Source organism: Bos grunniens, chromosome X, assembly GCF_055505025.1.
Source record: "Bos grunniens cultivar Pamir isolate PY7600 chromosome X, Bosgru_T2T1.0, whole genome shotgun sequence".
NCBI classification, from domain to species: Eukaryota; Metazoa; Chordata; class Mammalia; order Artiodactyla; family Bovidae; genus Bos; species Bos grunniens.
In genome coordinates this window covers 107,018,668-107,045,083 of record NC_141194.1, presented here as the reverse complement: position 1 = coordinate 107,045,083, position 26,416 = coordinate 107,018,668, and the positions used below count along the sequence as shown (strand labels likewise).

Genomic DNA, 26,416 nt, shown 5'->3' with positions numbered 1-26,416 from the left:
GCGCTGGGAGCCAAAGTGTAAGTGGACTGACTCTACCTTCTGCTCCGGGGCAGGGGGAACGTGCTCTGAACTGTTTTGCTTCCACTTGCTTTGGACTTGATTTTGATACACCTACCAGATGTTTCCTTTTCCTCCTGAAAGCTACTCCCTTTTAGCTTTCTCTACCCATACCGACTGCCCGGGTAAAGGTGACATCCCCAGAATAAACTCCTCCATTGGCTCCCAGGAACCCAGGTGCAGCTCAAGACTTACATGAGGCTGGTGTCCATGTACAGGCACCTGAAAGTGTCTTACCCTGGATGGGAACCCACCATGGGCGCTTCTGGAGGCATTATGTCCAGGCATGCCTAGGGCAGGGGAAAGCCAGCCTTGGGATGGCATGTCCAGGTGGCTCTCAAGGGTCCCAGGCAGTGGAGGCCAACAGAAACCATCACTGGGAACATGGCCCTGACCCTCGCTGCATTCGCATGCCCCTCCCCACCACTCCACATACTGTTTTTGGTTCCAAATCACCTCCCTAGCCATCAGCACAAGCTTCAGCAGCTCTTGGCGTGGCTGAGCACAGATGTGTCTGCAGCTGCCTAAGTGACCCCTTGTCCCCCACATCCCCCTGCCACAAACATGGAGAACCTTCTCCTCTCTGTGATTGTGGAGATCACCGAATTGGGGAAGATTCTTCAGTGATCTTGTGTCTTGAAGATGCCGGAGTATCTGATCCCACACCAGGCCCCAAGGGAAATGTTACCAGACACAGAAAAAGGTAACCACATATCCAGGAAAAGCACCACATTTCCACTAGGACATAAAGATCTCTACATTTTTAATTGCCATGTCTTTTTTTGTTGTTGTTCTGCTAACTTGTAGATCAACAATTAAGAAAAATCCAACAGGAATACTTAAAAAACTTCAGAAGGAAATTTAATCAAGTAAAAATTACAACCTTCTCCCAGCAGGGAAAGGAACGGAGGAGTAAAACAAAGCCTGGAGGAATGGTTTTTTTTGGGGGGTACTGAGCTCACAAACACAACTAGCCAGGTGGAGTCAGGCGCCTGAGGTTGTGTGTATATGTACAAGCTGTGAAGTGTACACAAGGGAGGGCATGGAAAGAGCGCACAAGACAAGCGTGCCAGAGCCCTCAGCCAGGCCTCCACCTGGAAAGGAAATCCAGGTGACTGAGGGAACTCTTGACACAAGACTGCTGTCCTCAGCACGCTGGCAAAAAAGATTATTCCCTCAATAACATGATTCAGTTCTGGTTTTTGTTTTTTTTTTCACTTGCTCTAGACCATTTTGTGGAACTGCCTTTTTTTGTTTAGAAACTTTTTAGACAAGGGAAGTGGAGAAGCCAACTGGGAGAGGCCCAGGATCATCAGCTGGCCCCAGGAAACAGCCGTGGGTGGGCACTGGGCAGTGCTGGGTCTGCAGGGGAGGTGCTGTGAGTCTCCTGGGCAGAGCAGCGGATGACGCCCAGTCTACCCCCTTCACCAGGGTCCTTACAACAGGACGAGATGGGGCGGCCGTGCCAGGGGGCCTCGGCAAGGGCTCTGTGAGCTGCTCCCACGTGCTGGCCTCTCCGCCCTTCTGGGGACCTCGGGTCCCCTCCCTCGAGGACCAACGGAGCTCCAGGTTCACAATAAGGCTTTGATGGCTCCTCCCACCTGGACGCTGTGCCACACGTGGCCGCCCCTACTCGGAGACCATTTCCGCTTTGATTTTCTTCTTCTTCTTCTTCTTGGTGCTGTCACTGTCCTGGGAGGAAAAGCAAGCATCTCGTAAGCACTGCCACTTTCCCAGTCCCACCCCGTTGGGGTCACTAGAAGGTGATGCTCATGACTCGGATGTCCTGGGTGACATCAATCTTGCGCATTGCAGTCCTGAGTTTTTCACCGATGCCTTTGCCTTCACGTACCCCAGCTCCGCAGCCTCCCAACCCACCACGCACGGAATCCTGAGCCGATGCTAGGAAACCTGGGCCCATCCCATCGTCCCTCCCAGGCAGTGGGCAATGCCTTCCCCTCAGGGACCCATGGGGGCCCGGGTCCTGGGCCTGCCTGCACACACCCCAGCTCCTGGCTTCTCCGCAGCAGCTTTGGCCTTCTCCTTCTTTTTCTTCTTCTTTTCCTTCTTGACCACCTGCGGAGCCGCCGGGGATGTGTCCTCACTCTCGCTCTCTCGCTTCCGCTAAGGTGGAGACCACGGATGCACATTAGATCCGAGACCAACGTGGACAAGAACATTTTCAGTGAGTCACAAAAGGTGGGGAGCCAGCCCGCCAAGAGGATCCTGATGGGACCCGAGAGGAAGTTTGCGAAAACCCCTGAAGGGGCCTGGTTTAGCAGGCATTCAGAGACTGTCATGCCTGAAGGCCAGGAAGCCGGGGGCACAGCCGGAGTGCCAGGGCAACACAGAAAGGCCGCCTCCTCCCTGGGGTGCTCCAGGGAGTCCTCAGAGGGGGCAGGTGGGTCAGGAACCCCACCTGCCAGGTTCCACGGCAGGCCCTTTTCAGGAAATTTGGTGCCACCCGCAGAAACAGACAAGCCACTGTGCCATCTGATGCCAGCGGCCCCCAGCCCTGAAGCCACCACGTGCACAGGTGTTTGCTGGCCTTCTGCCGAGTTCTGCCTGGCCTCGAGTATCCCGATCTCGATTCCAACATGCTCCTGCCACCCGTTGACCCCACTCTGTTCCACAGCTGTGGCCTGAGCTCAGCTGGCAGCCCAGGCCAGTCTAACCCCCAGGCCCACAGAACCCCCAACAGACACAACAGACCAGCAGCTGGTGCGGCTGGGTGGAGTGTTCCAAAGCCAGCACGGCACACCACTCACCTTTGGGGTTTTCACTACCTCAGCAACTACCGGCGTGGCTTTGACTGCTTTGGGTGGCACGTCTTTCTTGGCAGAATTGCTACTAGAGGAGCAGAAGCAAAGGGTAAGGGTCACGGACCTGCTGTCCTCAGAGGCCCGGCTGCACAAAGGCATATCCGGCCAGTCGAAAGCCACTGTAGAACACTGATGCTGGACAGAAGAGCTCACCACTGCCACTTGCAGCCTGACTCTGTCTAGAGTCCCACAAGCCAGGCTGGCAAGGGATAACCATTGGCTGTGTGGGGCCCAATGCCCTGACCTGCCTGGGGCAGCCAGGGTTCAGCGCCAGCCCCCAAGGCGAGTCCCAACAGCCCTTCCCTGAGCACATTTCCTCCATTACTGGCTCCGTACTCATTGGAAGGACTGATGTTGAAGCTGAAACTCCCAACAATCTGGCCACCTGATGTGAAGAGCTGACTCATTTGAAATGACCCTGATGCTGGGAAAGATTGAAGGTGGGAGGAGAAGGGGACAACAGAGGATGAGATGGCTGGATGGCATCACCAACTCAATGGACATGAGTTTCAGCAAGCTCCGGGAGTTGGTGATGGACAGGGAGGCCTGGCGTGCTGCAGTCCATGGGGCTGCAAAGAGTCAGACATGACTGAACAACTGGACTGAACCGAACTAAGTTGAGGTCCTCACCAGAGTGGACAGGAGGCGGCATCCAACACTTGGAGCTCCACGCCCTTCCCTCCTCCCCTGCCATCAAGGGACCCCGGCATTGAGGCAGGCCCCCTATCCACTGCGGGGCTGGCCAACAGCCACCCTCACCTGTAGTCGACGTACTCTTGCATCCAGGTGGCAGGTGTGCTGTCGGTCGGCTTGCCGTGCTTATCCAAAAGGCCCTGCTTGATCATCAGCTTCTTCTGACTCGCCTAGAGGACCGACAGGGTGTCCAGGTTACAATAGTGTCGATGCAAAGCAGATATCATAACCACACACACACACAGCAGAGCACTCGGAACTCACCCTCTCTTCCACGGGTGCAGACATGGGACTTTCAAAGGGCTTGCTGTATTCCTGGGAGCCTCTGCGGTCTCATTTGTACCACCTGCCATTCCAGCGGCCCCAGACGCTTCCCTCCCCGCTTCACCTCAGTATCTCACATCGTGTATTTCCACTGGAGTGGCTCAAGCAGAGATCCCTTGCCCCGATTCCCTGACCAGGCCAAAGCCCTCATGGTGGACTCGAGGTGCCAGGGACCTTGTCACACCCCTTCGCAGGGCCCTCAACTATGCTAAAAGCCACCATCCCGTCCGTGGTGCAAGTGGACTGAGGTCCATCTACCATCCCCTTAGCCTAAAGATCCTCAGGTCCAAGTGAGGCACATTTCTAACCAGCACCGACTTCCCAGGGCCTGGCACAATGCCAGGACATGGCAGTGGAGACACACCAAGAGCTGCTCGAGTATTCAACAAAGCAAAACACAATGCTGTGCAGGGCACAGGCCCAGTCCCACTTACTTACTTTTGGCCCTAAACCCCATTTCCGAGGGTAAGTGTCTCTCTCCATGATAACTCTCTTGATCTTGGCTACAATGCCGTGGTCGCAGGTGGAGATCACTGCTGTGGTCATCAATGCAATTGCTGCAGGTGTTGGAAAGAGATAAAAGGAAAGACTTGATAACCAGTGAGGCCAAATGCCGCCGTTTTATACAAGTTTTACAAACTTCTTGAAAACTTGTAAGCTTGGACTTCCCTGGTGGTCCAGTGGTGAAGAATTCACCTTCCAATACACAGGACACAAGTTCGATTCCAAGTTGGGGAACTCAGATCCCACATGCCACAGGGCACCTACTCCGGGGTGCCATAAGCAGTGAGACCACGCACAACTAGAGAGAAGCCCACATAGCACAATGAAAGATCCTGTGTGCCACCACTAACACCCAACACAGCCAAACAGATAGATGATTTTTTAGAAAACAATCTCATTGTTGAAATAAAACTCTTAAGCTCTACTGCCTTGAGGTTTCCATTGCGGAGAGTTGCATATGGAGAAAATTCACCATCAGGGGAAGACAGCCTGTGAAATCATGTTCCACTTATCAAGTGCAAAAAAATACTGATACTGATCACACTCATCAAAACCTATGCTTTGGACGTCCTCAGAGGAGACTTCTTAAGTATTCAACTGGCCAAAAAGTTCACATTTTTCAGTTACATGTCTCAGAAAAATCCAAACCCATTTTTTGGCCAGGCCGATACATCCAAAGCTCTTTAATGTGCATTATTTACACCAGGAATAAAGTGTGTCATCAGGATCCCTTTCTAGCTGTGCACAATCAAGGTGGCCACAGAGTGGCTAGCAGCCAGAGGGGAAGGGCCACCTTGATAATGAATCCCAAAGACATACATGTCATGCTTGGAGCTCAGACGGGGACAATCCAACAGTAGCTAAAGTTGTGCAAGTTAGCGTTGCACAGAGAGGGAGCAGACTGAAGGCTCCACAGTTACCACCTTTATTCCCCATCTGTTGATGATTTCTTCTCTCACTGGAGAGCTAAACTACTGAGACAAGGCTCCTAACAGCAGCTGGCGGGACAAGAGGAAACCCCGCTGACCCCTTCTCACACATGCCTGTCCGAACTGGACCTTTGTGCTGTGACCACCCCACAGACCCCAAGGAACACAGGGATTTATTCGGTCACCCCGAGGGAGCCAGGCCTCGGGCACCCCCTCCAAGGGAGCCTGGCTGTGATGGTGCAGAGCGGACAAGGGCCGCTTGCCTCTTACCCATGCAGATTGCCTCCCCTTTGGTGGTGATGACCACGATCTCCTGATTGACCTCAATGCCGTCCTCGTAGCGCAGGACACCTGGGAGCATGATCTTTGCCCCGTAGCAGATGGCGTTCACCTGGCAGGATGGCAGCACCATGAGTGCCCCCGTCACAGGGCAGCCCCTGCCCTCTGCCCCACCCCACACTGGGCCAAAGTGGGTCAGGGGGACCAGTGAGCACCCCCTACCCGTCCCAGAGGCCCGACAGCATCCACAGCCTGCCATGCAGCTTGGATCACAGCTGCCACCCACCACAGATTGATTCAGAAATGTAACCAGGGCTGAAGTCGCTACTCCTGTCCAGAGTTTACCTGTTCTCTATGTCTCAGCATGAAGGGAAAACACCCTAATAGAGCTAGGTAATAACTACCTTCCCAGGTCATATTCCTAGGTAATAATTACATCCCCAAAGGAATGCACAAGCAACACTGCCAAGGCCTGCTGAACCAATGCTACACGTTTTGACATGTCCTTTACGGACCCAGAGATACATGTCAAGGCCAACTCTCCCTGAGTCTGCCCACACTTGAGGTGTTCAATCCACCCTGAGGGTCTTGTCTTCACTCGCCATATTTCTCTCCTCCCTTGAAATTCCCCCAGAAGCCACTAATTTGACCCTATCAAAAGGGAATCACATTCACGTTGTCTTGTGTACTTTTTTCTCTATCATTATAGGAGCAGATTGTGGTATGCCTCTTCAGTTTTTTGTCTTTTATTATAAACTCTAACATCTATACAGTCAAACATGTATATAGTTTAAGATCTGAGTATGAATGAACAAGCTCAAATTATTAAATATATAAATGATTACTTTCTATGAGATTATTTAGTATGCATACTAAGAAAAAAGGCTTGATAATCTCCGCGATATTTAGGTTTTATGGCCTCAAATTGGGATTTCAACAAAGCTTTTAATGGAGATTCCGAAAGGAGAACTAGCCAACTCTCTAATCTCAATCTTTTATCCCCATCAAAACAACTTTTTCTAGCAATAGTTTAAAAAAAAAACCAAGGTGTCTTAGGCACATGCAAAACTACCAGTTTACGGGAAGAGCAAATTTTATGTACCACTAACAGTCTATTTCTTGAACCAAGTTACTTACTCTAAACATTTAATGGAATCAGGCCCAATATTAAACTTTTACTTTATATTTGGTTTTCACTTAATAAAGTTAATCATAAATACTTCCATTAACAAAAATAAATTAATCCAGTGTTCAATATACAAAACCAGAAAAAAAGAAAAGAAACCCCAAGGAAAATAGCGGTTGTAAGATCACAAAATCCTATTTTATCTCTTTAAATAGAATGAAATTTTCAGGCCATGGACCACATCTCCTCTCCTGAGCTCCCATTTTGTGCAAACAGAACTTACTGCACTATCTTTCATGACTAGCCGTTTATGAGACGTCAACAGCTTTTCCAAAGGGTAAACAACTCGCCGCAGGTAACTCTCATCCTTGTGGTTATCATACAGCCATTGGGCATCAAGCACATCATGCATCGTCACCATGTGGTCCTGGGAAGTAGCCACACATGAAAATTAATAAAGTGCCATTGTACTCCCAATAGAAAATGGACCTCACACTTCCAAACACTGAATCAGTTTTGTCTCGTCTGCTAGTCCAAACTCATTAGTCTTTGGTCTGTTTTCAGTCACCTCTGTAACTGGTGGTCTAGTAAACCTAAGCAGGCATATCTGGAGGCTAGGGAGTAAACGAATAGAGTAACAGTCTCCATCCACACACACCCCAGCCTGTGTTTTAATGTCCCAAAGTTTAATTAACAGAACAGGGAAGCTGCCCCGGACTGAACTCAACACTTTGGAAACTGCCTTATCTGAGATGGGAGGTAGGTAGAGTTCCACCAAGGGCTGGAAGATCTAAGTATCAGCCGGCTTTAAGAAAAAAAAAAAAAACTCCTACCTATGACATACCTTTTCACTCATGACTCCAGAACGAACCCTCCGGAGTTCCTGCATCTGACCACCAACTCCCAACAACAAACCAAGGTGAACACACAGCGTCCGAATATAAGTGCCAGCCTCACAACTCACCCAGAAGATTCCTAAAACACACGCACACACAAAAGTAGCACATATTTTCCTAAGTAAACACATGAAAGAAAGAAAAGAAAGTGAAGTCGCTCAGTTGTGCCCAACTCTGCGACCCCATGAACTGTAGCCCACCAGGCTCCTCCATCCATAGAATTTTCTAGGCAAGAGTACGAGAGTGGGTGGCCATTTCCTTCTCCAGAGGATCTTCCCGACCCAGGGATTGAACCTGTGTCTCCCATGTTGCAGGCAGAACACTTTACCGTCTGAGCCACCAGGGAATCCCTTAGGGAGAAAGGTATTGAGTATGATGTTTACTTTAAGTCTTTCTTTATGGATACCTGTATCAGGTTGAGGAATTATTCTTCTATGCTTAACTCACTGAATAGTTTTTATTATAAAAGGGTGGGCTTCTGTGGAGGCTCAGATGGTAAAGTGTCTGCCTGCAATGTGGGAGAGACCTGGGTTCGATCCCTGGCTCAGGAAGATCCCTTGGAGAAGGCAATGGCCACCCACTCCAGTACTCTTGCCTAGAAAATTCCATGGATGGAGGAGCCTGGTGGGCTACAGTCCACGGGGTCGCAAACAGTTGGACACAATTGAGCGAATTCACTTTCTTTAAGTAAACACATGACCAGGTGAGAAACCCAGTTATTCTCTACCTGCAGCAGCGAAACTGGAGATGACACAGGCCACAACTACCCCATACGCTCAAGGCAGCTACTTTTACCAGACTCTGATTCTGGAAAATTCATTCGACACCAGAGTTCTCTGTGTCAGCTCGGCGCCCCACAGGCCTGAGGACCCACCTAATCGTCTTTCAGGGTCATACTCAATCATTTTGCTCTCGTAGATGGTTCTGACTCGGAGTTGCCTTTTTACCGCAGCAATGAGTGGGGGTCGCTGGAATAAGGCACCTGTCAGGGTTTCTAGGGCCTGGGAAGAAACACAAACGAAATTGCTCTTACTGCATGGACTCTCAAAGACGATCAAAGGGCAGATTTGAGGAGTTTAAGGGCACAAGTGACACACAGAAGTTCTCTTGCAATCATTAAAAGGGCCTTTCAATTTTTGAACTCCACACGGGTGGCTCAGGACTGATCAGAAGCCTCCTCAGAAGGGACATGAGCAGAAGTATCTCTGCCATCTGCAGTCACCTGCCCAGGTTGGCCCAGTGGCTCAGGTGGGTTCCCTCCAATGACAGACTCACCCTGGAAAGCTGAGTCCCCCCTTCGATAGCATTGTGCAGCCGGACAATCCCCACATACTCTTTGCCTGTAAAATGACAAGAGTAGTCAGGTGTGGCCACCGAGTTTGCTGTTATTTCCTATATGCTTGTATCACTTGTAATCTTGTGCAGCCACGGAAAGCAGGAAAATTTCTATCAAATTTGCAGGAAGACAGATTTCAGGGTGCAGATGTAGGAAAGGAACAAAGACCCTAATGTCGTAGGTTCAATTCTCAACATGCTGAGAAGGACAAGAACACCTGTGGACAGTCTGCCTGGAGGGCACCTTGCAAGGCCAAGTAGAATTTTCCCTGATGACAAGGAAGCATTATTTTAGGCAGAAGCTGCAGGGTATTTCGAGGAGCCTGAAGTGACAGGCCTGCAGTCAGACTTGGACTCAGCTCTGCCTCAGGGCTAAAAGCAGATCCACTTGGCTCCACATGTTTATCAAAAGCACCCAGAACTCCCAACAAGGCAGCCTCATCAGGATCTGGCAGAAAACAGAAGGCACATACCAAGCCAAAGTATCCCTTGCTTCTGTTTTTTTTGTTTGTTTGTAAGATTTTACCAATGTAAGAAATCACTTCTGAAAAATCACATGCAGAAGGGCAAGGAAACACAGAAAGCCTTCCCAGCTTCAAGTTGCCCCATCCTTCCTCCCACTCTGATTTACCTGCGCTCTGCTGTGATTTCACCAAGCGAGTGGCTCTTTCGATGCACACTATTAAACAACCAGTCACCTTGGGATCCAGGGTTCCACTGTGTCCCGTCTTCTCGACCCGAAGTATTCGCCGGATCCAGGCTACCACCTCATGGGAAGAGGGGTTGGAGGGCTTGTCAAGGTTAATAAAACCTGTCCTAGATTGGGAAAGAAATTACTGTATCATCAACTCTGGGCCTCGGATGAAAATTAAATTTGCAGAGTAAAAACCAAGTGTTGACCATGGGCACAGGTTATCATATATATTGAGGGCATGTCACACCTCCTTGAATAACTGATGTGAAAGGGTCACTGTGCAAAGAAGTGTGAACAGTGCTTGCTCCAAACATACTTACCTGATGTAGTCCCCAATCTCCCTCTTCAGAGGATTTGAACCACAAGGAAGAGGTGTGTAATGTGTTGTCCTTACATTTAGCTTATCAAAATTCTAGAAAGCAATGATAAAACACAAAATAAGCAATAAATCATTAACACGTAGAAAATTAAGTCAGGACCACTACGAACCATGATAAGGCGACCCTTTGGGTTCCTGTTTTGGATCTTGCTCCTGTATTTCCATTATCTGCTGTGAGAGACTGCTAAGCCCCACTACATGCTGGAGAAATTACCCAAGTAAGAAGACCTCCTGGGGTCCTACGAACAAATGTGGCTTCACTGCACAGGCTTATGCGTAAAATACAGACTAGTTTTGATTTTTTTCAGGGACCAAAGGTAGCCAGCTGAAGGATGACTGGCAACACCTGACCAGCTCACTCCTGCCTTCGACGCTCCCATTCCACTCCTTATATTTGCTTCTCCTCTCTCTTTCCAAGCTTCCACCACCAGTCTGAAAACGCTCCCTTCAGTGCAAGTTCATTAGCTTCATGTTGGTACTTCCCACAAGCAGCATGTTTCTCCCACCTTTAGATTTTACATTCCATGATGGTAGGACTGTTGCCAACATGATTTACTGGCAGGTAAAAATAAGAGAACCAGACGCTATCTAAATGGCAGACACACCTGGCCAAGCAGAAATTCAACTGCATTGAATTATATAAACAAATCTCATATTTAACCTCCTATTTAGTGGTTGATTCAAATTTTCTAGGCAAGAATACTGGAGTGGGTGGCCATTTCCTTCTCCAGGGGATCTTCCTGACCCAGGGATCGAACCCGGGTCTCCCACATAGCGGGCAGACACTTTACCGTCTGAGCCACCAGAGAATCCTGTCTTTCAGTAAACTTACCTCCTAATCTCATAGCTGGCACCCATTATGTCAGTATCGAAATTTTAACTCTATTCGTTACTGAACTACTTTATAAAAAACCCAACACAATAGTCAATAACTTCTAGAGTACGTGATACATGCTGGGCACTTCGGCACGTTTCATGGATCACCTCCTGCAACCCTCAGTGGGCCTTCTGAAAGAGCAGGTATTATTTGCCAGGAGCCTCAGAGAGGTCAAGATTAGCCTAAGGTCACAACAGTGCCTGACCCAAAGGGGTCTAGCATCGAAACCTATGCTGTAAAGCATATATTACTCCACAAACCAGTAAATGTCTGTAAAGTGAAGCTAAGTACAGAAATTGAGAATTGTTTATAAAATTTGATAGCAGTCTCACATTGTTGCAAAATTTACCTGTATTCCACAAGTGTTGGGTACACTGGAAATTAAGGGAAAAAAAAAAAAAACAACAACTCGGGTCTTCATCTCAACTACCTTGAGGAACACTGATTTAGGCAGCCTCACCTAGCCTTGCCTAAGTCCAGGATCCATTCTTAACAGTGTAAAAGCCAGACGTTGAGGTGATGAAAAACACATACCTTTAGCAACAGAGGCCACTGAGACGTGTCCAACTGAGCCACTTTGGATTCAGGTTTGATGAGAAATTCTTCAGCATGTTGTATTTCCTTCCAGAGGACAGAAACACAACTTGTTAAGACTCCCCACTTGAATGTGAACCCTTCTATTACAACCACCAAAGTCTACACCTGTGCAATTAAAAACAAGGTGTCTATGCCTATTCACTGAGATCTCCATAAGAAAGAGAAGAAATAAACGAAGAATTGAGAAAAATAAGTGAAGTGGCACCAAGATGGGAATAGCCAATTTAAGAGAAAAGAGGGATAGTGGGTCTGATAAGAAAGACAATTTCAGGGAAAGCAGTCACTGTGGGCAACACCATTTAGCAAAGTGTGCCTGACAGCAGAGACCTAGGCTGGATGGAGCTTTATAGTTTCTATCTCACGACCGCAAACGATGACACCCCATTCCTTCAAAATCTTCAGAAACAGTTCTTTTCTGCAATCTGGCCTCTAAGAAACCTTTCTTTTGAGTCGGAGCAGAGTAAAAATATTCCTACTCACCGCCACAGCCTCCTCTGGTAATGATTTCCGCTCCTTTTTCTTCTTATGTTTCTTCGGCAAAATAAGGACTTAAAAAACACACACAAGAATTGGGAGTTTTCCCCGAAAATCAAGGCGATCGAGTTGAAAATAGAGGACGCGTCAGGGAAGCTGAAAAACGGCCATCTGGTATAGGCTCGTAGGGAAAGCGAGGGGGGTCAGGCCAGTGCCCGGAGCGGCCGGGCGGGCTCGCGATAGCAGGCGCACGTGTCCCCCTCCAGCCCGGTTCACCACGTGGCCGCGCGGGGCTGAAAGGCCCTCAGCCCGCAAGTTCCGTCAGGGACCGTCCGACGGTCCTCGAGGGCTTGGGGCCCCTAGAACTTTTTCGCTTAGGAGCTCCGCGCCCGCCCGAGCCCCTCGGCCCCTTCTCTTTCCTTCCTTGTGCGGCGCTGACCACGGCGGCAGAACGGGGGAGCGCGACCCAGGCCCCGTCGGCGGGAGGCCTGGGCCTCATGGCGTCACGTCACCGCGGGGGCCTCTCAATCTCTCGCCCTCACCCCGTGGAGCCAAGGCCAAGCGACAAGGTCGGCGGGAGGCGCGGCGGCTGGAGCCAGCGGACAGTTCTGGTCTCGATGTCCGCCACCCCCCACCCCCGGCTCCCCCCGTCGGAGGTCGCGACCCGGGCCCGGCCGGCCAACCACCGGAGAACCGCCCTCACCTTCCGCGTCCGCCATGTTGCCCCGCTGAGCTCGCGAGCCGCGTGGGCCACCGCCGCCGAGGAAGCGCCTGCAGGGTCCCGCCGCCGTCAAGCTGCGCCGCTAGGCCCCGCCCACCTGTGCGCCGCCCCGTGCGTGTCGTGCAGAGGGGCGGGGCGAAGCGGCGCGGAGCCCCCAGCGCGCGCTTGCCGGCCGCACCATCTCATTGGCGGCCGCGGCGGCCCGCGCTGGTACCGCCGAGCGAGCGCCTAGGGCTTCGCCCCGCCTTCAGCGGCCTGGCCGGGGAGCGCCTGCGCAGCCCACCTGGGCGGGGCTTAGCTGTGGGCGTGGCCGGGCGAAGGTCTAGTCTTTTTTACAGGTTTTTTTTTTTATGTGAAACTTGGGCCCACCAGTCCATTCTACAGGAGATCAGCCCTGGCTGTTCTTTGGAAGGAATGATGATAAAGCTGAAACTCCAGTACTTTGGCCACCTCATGCGAAGAGTTGACTCATTGGAAAAGACTCTGATGCTGGGAGGGACTGGGGACAGGAGGAGAAGGGGACGACAGAGGATAAGATGGCTGGATGGCATCACCCACTCGATGGACGTGAGTCTGAGTGAACTCCGGGAGTTGTTGATGGACAGGGAGGCCTGGCTGCTGTGATTCATGGGGTCGCAAAGAGTCGGGCACGACTGAGCGACTGAACTGAACTGAACTGGGCACCTGGTCACGTGTCTCAACTTTCCTAGCTTCCCCACCCCCCGACCCTTCAAGGTGGCTGTCGGATCGGTCCTGATGCCGAAATGAAGACAGACGTCGAGGCACATAGAGCTTTGCAGCTTCTAATTTCCATCCTGCTAGAGCGGCACTGCCCAATAGAAACAGAGTGCGAGTCCCTTGTGGAATTTTAAATTTTCCAACATCCACTTGAAAAAAAAAAAATAGACGGTTACATCGGTTTCAGTAACAGACTGTATTTAACACAACGATCGGCAATATTATTGTTTCAGCATATAAGCAATGCACAATATTATGAATGACATATTTTGGTATTTTTTTGTTTGGTTGGTTTTTTTTCTGTACCAAGTCTTCTGGTGATGCTTTCCGGTCACAGCGCAGCTGGATTGCAGCTCCACTGCGGGTCTCCTTGAGCTTCCCTTGGGGCTCAGCTGGTAAAGAATCCGCCTGCAATGCAGGATACCTTAGTTCGATCACTGGGTGGGGAAGATCCCCTGAAGAAGGGAAAAGCTACCCACTCCAGTATTCTGGCCTGGAGAATTCCATGAGGTCGTAAAGAATCGGACACGACTGAGCGACTGAACTGAATTGGGCTCCAGGTGAAGTGATCAATACTCACAGGTCGGTCGCGGTGGCGGTACTAGATCGCCAAGCAACTAGCGGCTCCAGGTTCCGGCTCTTTTCCCTCTTCCTTTCATCCACTTCTCTTCTCGCTCTCAAGTGGGGATTCTTACACCTAGCCCCCATAGACTTGATTGATCTGGAGTTATTTCTTTATTGCTGTTGTCAGTGGAATTTTTACCATCATCTTTTCTAACAAGCTACTACTGACAGAAGAAGACAACTATGGCTCTTCTTCCATTTCCTCCTGTGCCGTCCAAAGATTAGGAATTTTTCCATTTTATTTGTGGCTTAAAATATACACAGTGACAGATTTCCTCTTTTTGGTATCTAAAGTCACTGTGGATGGTGACTGCAGCCATGAAATCAGAAGATGTTTGCTCCTTGGCAGGAAAACCATGACAAACCTAGACAGTGTTGAAAAGCAGAGACGTTATTCTGTTGGCAAAGATCCATATAGTCAAGGCTATGGTCTTCCCAGTGGTCACATATGGTTGTGAGAGCTGGATGGTAAAGTGGAGTGCTGAAGAATTGATGCCTTCAAACTGTGGTGCTGGAGAAGACTTCTGAGGGTCCCTTGGACAGCAAGGAGATCAAACCAGTCAGTCTAAAGGGAAATCAGCTGCAGTCCATGGGGTCGCTAAGAGTCGGACACGACTGAGCGACTTCACTTTCACTTTTCACTTTCATGCATTGGAGAAGGAAATGGCAACCCACTCCAGTGTTCTTGCCTGGAGAATCCCAGGGACGGGGGAGCCTGGTGGGCTGCCGTCTATGGGGTCGCACAGAGTCGGACACGACTGAAGCAACTTAGCAGCAGCAGCAGCAGCAACCTTGAATACTCTTTGGAAGGACTGATGCTGAAGCTGAAACTCCAGTATTTTGGTCATCTGATGCAAACAGCTGACTCATTGGAAAAGTCCCTGGTGCTAGGAAAGATTGAGGGCAGAAGGAGAAGAGGGTGTCAGAGGATGAGATGGCTGGATGGCATAACCAATGCAATGGACATGAACTTGGGCAAACTTTGGGAGATGGTGAGGGACAGAGAGGCCTGGTGTGCTGTAGTCCATGGGGTTGCTGAGTCGGACACGACTGGGCTACTGAACAACAACTTCGCTGTTGCTCAGATGGTAAGGAATCTGCCTGCATTGTGGGAGACCTTGGTTCAATCCGTTGTTCAGGAAGATCCCCTGGAGGAGGAAATGGCAACCCACTCCAGTATTCTGGCCTGGAGAATTCCAAGGACAGAGGAGCCTGGTGGGCTACAGTCCATAGCGTTGCAAAGAGTTGGACATGACTGAGTGACTAACACTTTCATTTTTCTTTTTTTTTTTTAATTTATTTATTTTAATTAGAGGCTAATTACTTTACAATATTGTATTGGTTTTGCCACACATCAACATGAATCTGCCACGGGTGTACACTTTCATTTTTCATCAGTTCAGAACTGTTGCTCAGTCATGTCCGATTCTTTGCGACCCCATGAACTGCAGCACGCCAGGCCTCCCTGTCCATCACCAACTCTCGGAGTTTACCCAAACTCATGTCCATCGAGTTGGTGATGCCATCCAACCATCTCATCCTCTGTTCTCTCCTTCTCCTCCCACCTTCAATCTTTCCCAGCATCAGAGTCTTTTCAAATGAATCAGCTCTTCACTTCAGGTGGCCAAAGTATTGGAGTTTCAGCTTCAATATCAGTCCTTCCAATGAACACTTAGGATTGATCTCCTCCAGGATGGATTGGTTGGATTTTTCATCAGATCAGATCAAATCAGTCGCTCAGTCGTGTCCGACTCTTTGCAACCCCATGAATCGCAGCACGCCAGGCCTCCCTGTCCATCACCAACTCCCGGATTTTTCATATATATGTGTGTGTGTGTGTGTGTGTGTGTGCGTGCACGTATGTACACACATATATAATTGGTTTTTCCTCATTTAACTTTTATTCTATCTACAATTTATTTTGTTGTACTCCTTGGAAGAAAAGTTATGACCAACCTAGATAGCATATTGGAAAGCAGAGGTATTACTTTGCCAACAAAGGTCCGTCTAGTCAAGGCTATGGTTTTTTCAGTGGTCATGTGTGGATGTGAGAGTTGGACTGTGAAGAAAGCTGAGCGCTGAAGAACTGATGCTTTTGAACTGTGGTGTTGGAGAAGACTCTTGAGAGTCCCTTGGACTGCAAGGAGATCCAACCAGTCCATTCTGAAGGAGATCAGCCCTGGGATTTCTTTGGAAGGAATGATGCTAAAGCTGAAGCTCCAGGACTTTGGCCACCTCATGCAGAGAGCTGACTCATTGGAAAAGACTCTGATGCTGGGAGGGATTGGGGGCAGAAGGAGAAGGGGACGACAGAGGATGAGATGGCTGGATGGCATCACTGACTCGATGGACGTGAGTCTGAGTGAACTCCAGGAGTTGGTGATGGACAGGGAGGCCTGGTGTGCTGTGATTCATGGGGTCGCAAAGAGTCGGACACAACTGAGCGACTGAACTAAACTGAACTGAAGGTAATCATAATAATACTCTAACTTAATGTTTTATACATAAGCCTTAAAGTTTTATACATAAGAATGTTTTATTCTCTGTAAGAGAATAAATATTCTTTACATGTTCTTAATGGTTCATACACACTTTGTATAAATACAAAGTCCACAGTGTCAACCAGCATTCCATTACACCCCCCCCATTATTTTATAATGCTTTATTGATACATATTTAGCTAAATTTCAGGAATTCACTAATGGTTCTCCAACACTCCTCATCTGATCTGTTAGCAAAGCCTGGCACCTTTGCTTTCAACAGATCCAGAACCTGATGGTTCTTCCCCACCCTCGATGCTGTCATTGGAGTTCATGCCATCCTTATCTCTCTCCTAGATTTCTTCCTCTGTAGTTCCTCCCTCTTTCTGCTTGTTTCAACTATACTGTCTTCTCAACACAGCCTCTGGAGACACCATGAAACTATAAGTCAGGCCATGTTGCTCCTTTGCTCCAATCCCTTCGATTGCGTCCCATCTCTAATGGGATGAAGATTGCCCCCCATAGGATACATCCTAACACCTGAACCCTATGAATATGAACTTATTTGAAAAAAGCGTGTTTGCAGAGGTCCTGCAGTGAAGCATCTGCGGATGAGGTCATCCTGGATGACTCAGGTGGGCCCCAAATCCAATGACAAGTGTCCTTCGAAGAGAAGAAAGGACACAGACAGAAGAGAAGACCGTGTAAACATAGAGGCGGAGATTGGAGTGATTTGAGACTTCAGCCTCTAAATCGGTAAGAGAATAAGTGTTCTTTAAAGCCACCCAGTACAAATGAACCCATTTTCAAAACAGAAATAGTCACAGATGTCAAACATAAACAAGGGGATAAGGAGGGGGAGGAACGTATTGGGAGTTTGGGACTGACATATACACACTACTATATATAAAATATAAAATAGATAACTAATAATAGTTAACTAGGTAAATAAAAATATATAATATATAAAATAGATAACTAACAAGTACCTGTTGTATAGTATAGGGAATTCAATAGTCTGTAATGGCCTACATAGGAAAAGAATCTAAAAGAGAGTGGAGATATGTATATGTATAACTGAATTACTTCACTGTACAGCAGAAACCAACACACCATTGTAAAGCAACTCTACTCCAGTAGTCTTAGTCACTCAGTCATGTCTGACTCTTTGCAACCCCATAGACTGTAGCCCGCCGGGATTCTCTGTCCACTGGGATTCTCCAGGCAAGAGTACTGGAGTGGGTGGCCGTTTCCTTCTCTCCAATCAAAGTGAATTTTTTTAAAAAAATTAAAGATTAATTTATTAAAGAATAAAGCCACCCAGTTCAGAGTAATTTGTTACAGCAGCCCAAACCAATGGATAACCCATCTCTCTAAGAGTAAGAGTCAAAATGCTGATGACAGCTGTCAGTGTCTGCCATCACTTCCTCTTCTGAGCCCACTTGCTTCTGCTCACAACCAGACTCACCCCTCTGGCCACAGTGCCTCTAACTGTTAAGACTACTCCCCAGGCACATGCGCTCCTCTTGGGGCTCTGCCATCTGCTGTTCCCTCTGCCTTCAATGGACCTTTTTTTATTGTTTGTCTCTTCACCAGAATGTTCGCCTTATGAAGCCAGGAAAGTCTGGTCTATTTTGTCCACGGCTCTCCACGCAGCTCCTAGAAGATGCTCTGGAAGTATGTGTTGAATGAATCTGTGACTTCTGAACCCTTCAGTTCAGTTCAGTCTTTCAGTCGTGTCTGACTCTTTGCAACCCTATGGACTGCAGCACACCAGGCCTCCCTGTCCATCATCAACTCCCGGAGCTTGCTGAAACTCATGTCCATTGAGTCAGTGATGCCATCCAACCATCTCATCCTCTGTCGTCCCCTTCTCCTCCCACCTTCAATCTTTTCCAGCATCTTTTCAAATGAGTCAGCTCTTTGCATCAGGTGGCCAAACCCTAAACCTTGCCAGATCCCCCCTTACCAGCAGAAGTGGTTCCTCCTCCCCTGTCTGATAAGGCTGCTTCTACTTCTTTGGAGACCTTATAATGATATCACCTAGTCAGTTACCAAGCAAGGGGATGCCCGTTCTTATAACCTACTCCTCCAATCCCTTGTTGTCTCCAATCCCAAGATTTGAGGAGGACGATGTTGGAATGAGTTGTCATGTGCAATCCACTGCCTCGCCCCTCAACTAATGTCATCCCTTTGGGTAACATTCCTTTCAGCAAAACACTGAGACATACTTTGGTGAACATTCTGAAGAACTAGTCTCGGGAAGGAGGTGGGAGGTTTTGCCATGGAAACAGGCTTGGGCTCTCAGTGGGAGGTATGGAATCCCAGAGAAGCAGAGTGTAAGTGGTGGCACTAAATCCCATAGAAACAGGATAGGTAACACAACACACAGCAGGGCTGGAAGCTGGAACTAAGATGGTTCACCCCCAAGGATCTTTGGGGTGATTGATCATGCTGTCATGAGTAAGCCCTGGGAGTTGGTGATAGACAGGGAGGCCTGGCGTACTGCAGTTCATGGGGTTGAAAAGAGTCAGACATGACTGGGCGACTGAACTGAACTGATGAAAAATGAAAGTGTTAGTCACTCAGTCACGTCCAACTTTTTGCAACCCTATGGACTGTAGCCCACCAGGCTCCTCTGTCCTTGGAATTCTCCAGGCCAGAATACTGGAATGGGTTGCCATTTCCTTCTCCAGGGGATCTTCCGGACCAATGGATTGAACCCAAGTCTCCCACAGTGCAGGCAGATTCCTTACCATCTTAGCCACCAGGAAAGCCCATAGTTGTTGTTCAGCAGCTCAGTCGTGTCCATCTCTTCAACCCCGTGGACTGCAGCACCTACCTGTAATAGACCACTGCCGACCAAAATGCTCAGTCTGGTGAACAGCAGCCTGCCTTTAATCACCACCATGGAAAATCATGGCCTCTCACCAAATTTCCAGACCCAGTCAATTCACAGGCTCAGCTCTCAAACAAGGGTGAGGCCAAGTACACGGAATACTGCAAGTGTGTACTCTTAACCTGCCTCTGACTTACCCTTGGGACCATAGAGGCCACTGTGGTCCACTAGTCAGAGATGGAATCTTAGTCTGGATCTCTCTACTTGTGGGCACCCAGTTCCTGAGTGCATAATTGGAAACCAACACAATTGGCAGCTGGAAGAATTCCAATGATGGAAAAATCATCCAAAGGAAGCCCCAGGCACTGTCCCATCAATTATCTGGCATGTTATCATAAAGAAGTCCCCGACTGAGTGGATCATCTCATTCTGCCCCAAACCATCATGCTGGCCTGCTCCATTAAAGACATCATGCCAAATGGACCAGATGCCCAGGAACTAACAAGTATTTCACCACCGAGTGAAAGATAAGCCCCATCAAAATCCAGGGGCCCAAAACTTTCACAAAGTCTCTGGGCACCAGTGGACTGAGACAGATTGACAGGGACAGTCCCTGCAAAGAGAAACAGAAGTTGCTGAACCTGGAACTCACTGTCATAAAGAAAGAACCCTGACAATTGCTGGGCCCTGGCTGGGAGTGGCACACCACACTAGGATGGTTTTACATCTTGGCCAAAAACCAGCTGGTGAAATTGATGTGGGTCTATTTCTGGGTTCTCTATTCCATTCCATTTATCTATATGTTTCTCCCTCTACTGATACTAGGAAGTGGCAACCCACTCCAGTACTCTTGCTTGGAAAATCCCATGGACAGAGGAGCCTGGTAGGTTACAGTCCACAGGGTCACAAAGAGTCAGACATGACTGAGTGACTTCACTTTCACTTTTTCTACTGATACCACACAATTTTTTTTTTTTTTTTTACTTTTTAAAAAGTTTTAATTGGAGGCTAATTACTTTACAATATTGTGGATACCACACAATCTTGATCACTGCAGTTAAATAATGAGCCTTGAAATGTGTTGATCTTGTATCCTGCAACTCTGTAAAACTCACTTATTGGTTATGGGAGTTTTTCCAGTAGATTCCTTTGGATTTTCTATGAAGACAATATCATGTGCAAATTGAAATGCTGTTATTTCTTCTTCTCAATCTGTGCACTTTTTGTTTTTTCCCCTTATTGCACTGCCTAGAACTTCCAACATTATGTTGAATAAGAGTAGTTAGGGTAGATAGCCTTGCTTTGTTCCCAACCATAAGAGAAAATGCCCCATTTTTCACAATTTAACCATGACGTTAGTCATGTCCTCCATAGATGCTATTTAACAAGTTGAAGAAATTCCCCCTTTAGCCTTAGTACTGAGTGACTTACACATCATGAGCATTTTGGTCTTGAATCGACATTGGGTTTGTCAAATGTATGTTCTGTATCAATACAATTTCCTTCTCCAGGGGATCTTCCTGACCCAGGGATCGAACCCAGGTCTCCTGCATTGCAGACAGACGCTTTAACCTCTGAGCCACCAGGGAAGCCCTATATGAAGTGAAAGTTGCTCAATCGTGTCTGACTCTTTGTGATCCTATGAACTGTACAGTCCACAGAATTCTCCAGGCCAGAATACTGGAGTGAGTAGCCTTTCCCTTCTCCAGGGGATCTTCCCAACCCAGGGATGGAACCCAAGTCTCCCGCATTGCAGGCAGATTCTTTACCAGATGAGCCACCAGGGAAGCCCAATATTGAGTATAGTTATTCATATAACTAAATAGATATTGAATATAGTTCCCTGCTATCCAGTAGGTCCATGTTGGTTATCTATTTCAAACTAAGCCTAAGAAGTCACAAAGGGAATCCAGCTTGTAGAAAAACACTTGCTCTTCAAATTATCTACTCTCCCCAGGCTGGAGTGCAAACCAGCTGCCCTCTGACTATCTGTCATCATCTCAGATGAAGGGAACTTGATTGTTTCGACAGTCATGGCAAACATCATGCTGGGTCATTACACTGAAGACATCATGCTTACTGCAGTTGGTGGACAAGAGGTACCAGAGATGCTTCATCAAGACACATGTCTGGGGGAGGAAATGACAACCTATTCCGGTATTCTTGCCTGGGAAATCCCATAGACAGAGGAGCCTCATGGGCTATTGCAACAGGGTAACAAGGACATCCCCTGATTCCCAAAAATATTCAGAAGAAAAAAAAAAAGACACATGTATGCCAGAGTGTGGACTGTGGGACATCAAGCCAATGAAAACCCAAGAGAATGACCCTTAGTGATGTTTTGAGATGGTCTGGACCATGCTAGATATTCAGTAAGTTGCTGCACCACATACCACCTCCCACTCAGGCACCACATTTGGTGGGGTTCTTCAGATTCCATAGGTAACATATACTACATGAAATTGTGCCCACCGGTGCTTCAGCAAGTCACCTATGAGGTGACATGGTTTTGGTGGGACCCAGGGCAAGGAAAGTCTCTATGGCAGGTACTAGTCATTTGACACACTGCAGGGCTGCATGGACCTTGTGACAAGTCCTGAAAAGAGAAACATCCTGTGGACTCCCGAAGGACATCATGCCCTCTACTACAAACACATTTTCCTTTTGATCAACAGCTTCTGGCTTATTCCTGGTCTGTGGGAAAGTCTGAATGTCTGGCCATCTAATCCTCCATGGGAAGGGGAAGATTTGAGACAAGATTTATGTAGGTCTGGAAGGTATAGGACAGTCGCTCAAGCAGGTGGTTCCCAGCTCAAGCAGGTGGTTCCCAGCTCTGTGGCCCCTGCTGTGGACGAACGACCCTTTCCCTTGACTGCCACGTGTCCCCTCCTAGGTGTCTTGCTCAAGGTCTCCAAAGGAAGCAAGTGGCAGGATGCATGGGTTGGACTGAGAGTCTAATGGGGAGAACTGTTTTTACAGAGGAAAGTGAAGTCGCTCAGTCATGGCCAACTCTTTGCGACCCCATGGACTGTAGCCTACCAGGCGCCTCTGTCCATGGGATTTTCCAGGCAAGAATACTGGAGTGGGTGGCCATTTCCTTCTCCAGGGGATCTTCCCAACCCAGGGATCAAACCCAGGTCTCCCACATTGTAGGCAGACTCTTTAACATCTGAGCCACCAGGGAAGTTTACAGAGTAAACGAATCAGCAGAGAGGAGTGCAGGAACTACCCTCAGGTCACAGCCACTGGCACTGCTATGTACTCAGCCTGTCCACAGCAGAGACCTGCATTCATTCCCCTAGTAAGGGAGCCTTTGGACTTCCCAGGTAGCTCAGCTGGTAAAGAATCTGCCTGCAATGCCAGAGACCCCTTTTCGAGTCCTGGGTCAGGATGATCCTCTGAATAAGGGATAGGCTACCCATCCCAGTAGTCTTGTGCTTCCCTGGAGGCTCAGATGGTAAAGAATCCACCTGCAATGCGGGAGACCTGGGTTTGATCCCTGGATTGGGAAGATCCCCTGGAGGAGGGCATGGCAACCCACTCTAGTATTCTTGCATGGAGAGTACCCACGGACAGAGGAGCCTGGTGGGCTGCAGTCTGTGGGGTCACAAAAAGTCGGACGCGACTTGAGCAACTAAGCACAGCACAGCATGGTGGCCTTCCGGGGGGAGGTGTCCGCCACCTGGTGGCCATTGAGGAAATCAGCCCACATCCCGCGGTGGGAGGGGCCGCAATTTGTCCTGTCTTGAATAGGTACTTATCTTAAGCGACTTTTTGGATGACTTGGCCCCCCATAGACTTACTGTCTTGCATTCACTTTAGCAATCTTTCATATAACAGTGCTTCTGACCAAGGTAATCCCTGTAAGACATGAGACTTGTGTCCTACGCTCACACCGAGAGACTGCCCTGAAGACCCGGGCTGTAGATGGTGGGGATGGTCAGTCTAGCAGAGGTCAGTTCCTACCCTAGTTGGTGAAAAGACACTGAGGAGGAGCTGCTGTCTTACAGGAGTCAAGACTGAGGTGGTGGCCATTGTATGGTGCTGTTTCTCCTTTGCTGGAATCCATGGCCTGTGAATCAAGAAAGGGGAAGGATTCCTCACGATTAGGAGTCATCATTCCTAATCGTCTACTCTCAGGGCATTTTATCCCCTGCCTGCAGCTTGGAGCTCTGCTGGTTCCCAAGAAAGGGATACTTTTACCAGAACCCAAGTGTTGGGTCCATCATATTGCAAGTTGAGATTGCCATCTGGCGACATAGGGTTTTTTATGCCACTGAAACAACAGGCAAACTACCAGTCTACTGAGTAGGCTTGGATGGTTGATGTTGTTTTTTAGTTGCTCAGTCATGTCTGACTCTTTGCAACCCCATGAACTGCAGCACACCAAGCTTCCCTATCCTTCACTGTCTCCTGGAGTTTGCTCAAATTCATGTCTATTAAGTTGGTGATGCCATCCAATCATCTCCTCCTCTGTCGCCCCCTTCTGCCTTCAATCTTTTCCAGCATCAGGGTCTTTTCCGATGAGTTGACTCTGCATTGGGTGGCCAAAGTATGAGAGCTTTAGCTTCAGCATCAGTTCTTCCAATGATATTCAGGGTTGATTTCCTTTAGGATTAACTGGTTTGATCTCCTTGAAGTCCAAAGGACTCCCAAGAGTCTTCTCTAGCACAATAATCCAAAAGCATCAATTCTTTGGTGCTCAGCCTTCTTTATGGTCCAACTCTCACATCCGCACATGACTACTGGAAAAACTATAGCTTTGATGATACGGACCTTTGTTGGCAAAGTGATATCTCTGCTTTTTAATACACTGTCTAGGTTTGTCATAGCTTTTCCTCCAAGGAGCAAGTGTCTTATAAATTCATGGCTGCAATCACCATCCCCAGTGATTTTGGAGCCCAAGAAAATAAAGTCTGTCACTGTTTCCAATTTCCCCCCATCTATTTGCCATGAAGTGATGGGACCAAATGTCATGACCTTCGCTTTTTGAATGTTGAGTTTTAAGCCAGCTTTTTCACTCTCCTCCTTCACTTTCAGCAAGAGGCTCTTCAGTTCCTCTTCACTTTCTGCCATAAGGGTGGCATCCTTTGCATATCTGAGGTTATTGATATTTCTCTGGGCAATCTTGATTCCAGCTTGTGTTTCATCCAGTCCGGCATTTTGCATGATGTACTTTGCATATAAGTTAAATAAGCAGGGTGACAATATACAGACTTGATGTACTTCTTTTCCAATTTGGAACCAGTCTGTTGTTCCATGTAAGGTTCTAACTGTTGCTTCTTGTCATGCATACAGGTTTCTTAGGGTGTTATCACCTGGAAATAGTGTCACTGTTCGCCCATGGGATTGAGAAGGATTATGACTTGAATCTAAGGGATCCTCTGGGGTACCTCTGACTCCTGCCACATCCAGGCAGACCATGAAGGCTTCAGGCTCAGCAGGAAGAAAGATTTGAGCCACTTACCAGATAACGGATTCTGACCAGCTGAAGTTGGAGAGCAAACGGAAGACAGGGAGGGTAGTGAAGAAGGAACTTAAAAAGACCAAGGATGGTCTCAAGATCAGTTACAGAAAGGAGAATGGTAGTAGCTGTTGGATGGTGAAAAGTTGTTGCTGAACAAAAAGACGCTGGGATTCTTGGCCTCCGGAGAATTCAATCCGGGGCCAGAGATGAGGCTTGATCGCTCAGAGCTTTGTGTAATAAAGTTTTATTAAAGTATAAAGGAGATATAGAAAGCTTCTGACATAGGCATCAGAAGGGGGCAGAAAGAGTACCCCCTGCTAGTCTTCAGCTGGATGTTATATAGTCACTAGCAGTCTGTTAATGAAAGAAAGGAATGTCTTAAAACTCAGAATGGCACCAGGCCCCTCATCCATAATATGCATTTTGGGATAATCGTGGCACCAGATGATTCATCCCAGGCCATAAAATGATTGACCTGAATCTTGTAGAAGGGCAGATTACCATACAAATAGTTTCGTTTACATAAATTAGGGGAACAATGTCTGAGTATAACATACTGGTTTGTCAAGTAGTTTCTGAGCCATTAGGCAGAACCGACTTGAAGACAGAGTCTGGGGTAAATGAATAGAACATTAACATAGCTTAAGACAAACATTTCCATAAGAAAAATGCATTGGTTAACTCAAGGTTTGAGAATAGTTAAGTTCAGGTGGAACCAGGTGTCATTATGGCAACACAGTATTTTAAGAGAAACCTCCTTTTAAATTTGTATAGAGAAGGAAAAAAATATCGCTAGTTTGTTTCCTCCTGCGGCTTAAGAGATAAAAATGTCTGACACTTGCAGCCTATTTCCTCCTTTTGGAGACCCCTGGCCTTCCTGCTTGTTACCCTCTCAACGGGAGGGACACATCAACTTTCCAATTTTCTTTACTGATTTTATGGATGTCAAAGAAAGGTTGATTGAGGTTAGCTTTAAGTTTTCCTTTAGGTTTGAGACTGTTGAGGTGAGATGGTATGTGAACCAGAAGACAAATCAATATTCCCTAGAGATGGCTATAGTGACTTATGGGCATTGTGGTCTCCTGTTTTAGGGAGTGCTGTTTTGTTTGTATGAGGAATAGTATAGCAGCCTTAAATTTGCCAGAAACCAGTGGTTGTTGCTAGGGTGTTTGTATTGATACTGGCTAGCAAGGGGGTTTAGTACAGTGGATAGTTGGTTTTCTCTTAGCTGCCGCTGACTCCTGACGCTACAGCACTTCCAATGGTTTTGTGAGCACCTTTATCCCTAAGGGCTTCCCTGGTGGCTCAGATGGTAAATTTGGGAGACCTGGGTTCAGTCCCTGGGTTGGGAAGATCCCCTGGAGAAGGCAATGGCCACCCATTCCAGTACTCTTGCTTAGAAAATTCCACTGATGGAGGAGTCTGGTGGGCTACAGTCCATGGGGTCGCAAAGAGTCGGACAAGACTGAGGGACGTCACTTTCTTTTGCTCCCTGAATTAAATCCCTTTCTGCTTGAAACCCCTAGAGCAAACTCTGTTCCCCACAATGAATCCTGACTGA

The 26,416-nt window shown here is 48.1% G+C and overlaps 1 protein-coding gene and 1 non-coding gene across 7 annotated transcripts; both read right to left on the bottom strand.

Moving 5' to 3' along the window:
- Positions 1-893: 893 nt before the first annotated feature.
- DKC1 (dyskerin pseudouridine synthase 1) lies at positions 894-12,755 on the bottom strand. 6 transcript variants are annotated; one of them, XM_086385892.1, is made up of 15 exons: positions 12,690-12,755; positions 11,993-12,157; positions 11,450-11,536; positions 9,980-10,071; positions 9,597-9,781; positions 8,906-8,970; positions 8,505-8,631; positions 7,579-7,709; positions 7,018-7,161; positions 5,600-5,720; positions 4,335-4,453; positions 3,639-3,742; positions 2,826-2,907; positions 2,062-2,181; positions 894-1,749 (listed from the first exon to the last, which is right to left on the bottom strand). In XM_086385892.1, exons 7-15 carry the CDS (start codon positions 8,533-8,535, stop codon positions 1,687-1,689), a joined length of 915 nt encoding a protein of 304 aa, XP_086242018.1. In that variant the 5' UTR covers positions 8,536-8,631; positions 8,906-8,970; positions 9,597-9,781; positions 9,980-10,071; positions 11,450-11,536; positions 11,993-12,157; positions 12,690-12,755; the 3' UTR covers positions 894-1,686. The 6 variants fall into 6 exon arrangements, with proteins under 6 accessions (XP_086242018.1, XP_086242020.1, XP_086242016.1 ...); XM_086385894.1 differs by having other exon boundaries at positions 2,826-2,904; XM_086385890.1 differs by having other exon boundaries at positions 11,993-12,142.
- Positions 7,340-7,471, bottom strand: LOC147341084 (small nucleolar RNA SNORA36 family). The gene has a single exon (XR_015160000.1). It is a non-coding gene; the product is annotated as a small nucleolar RNA SNORA36 family (small nucleolar RNA).
- Positions 12,756-26,416: the final 13,661 nt, after the last annotated feature.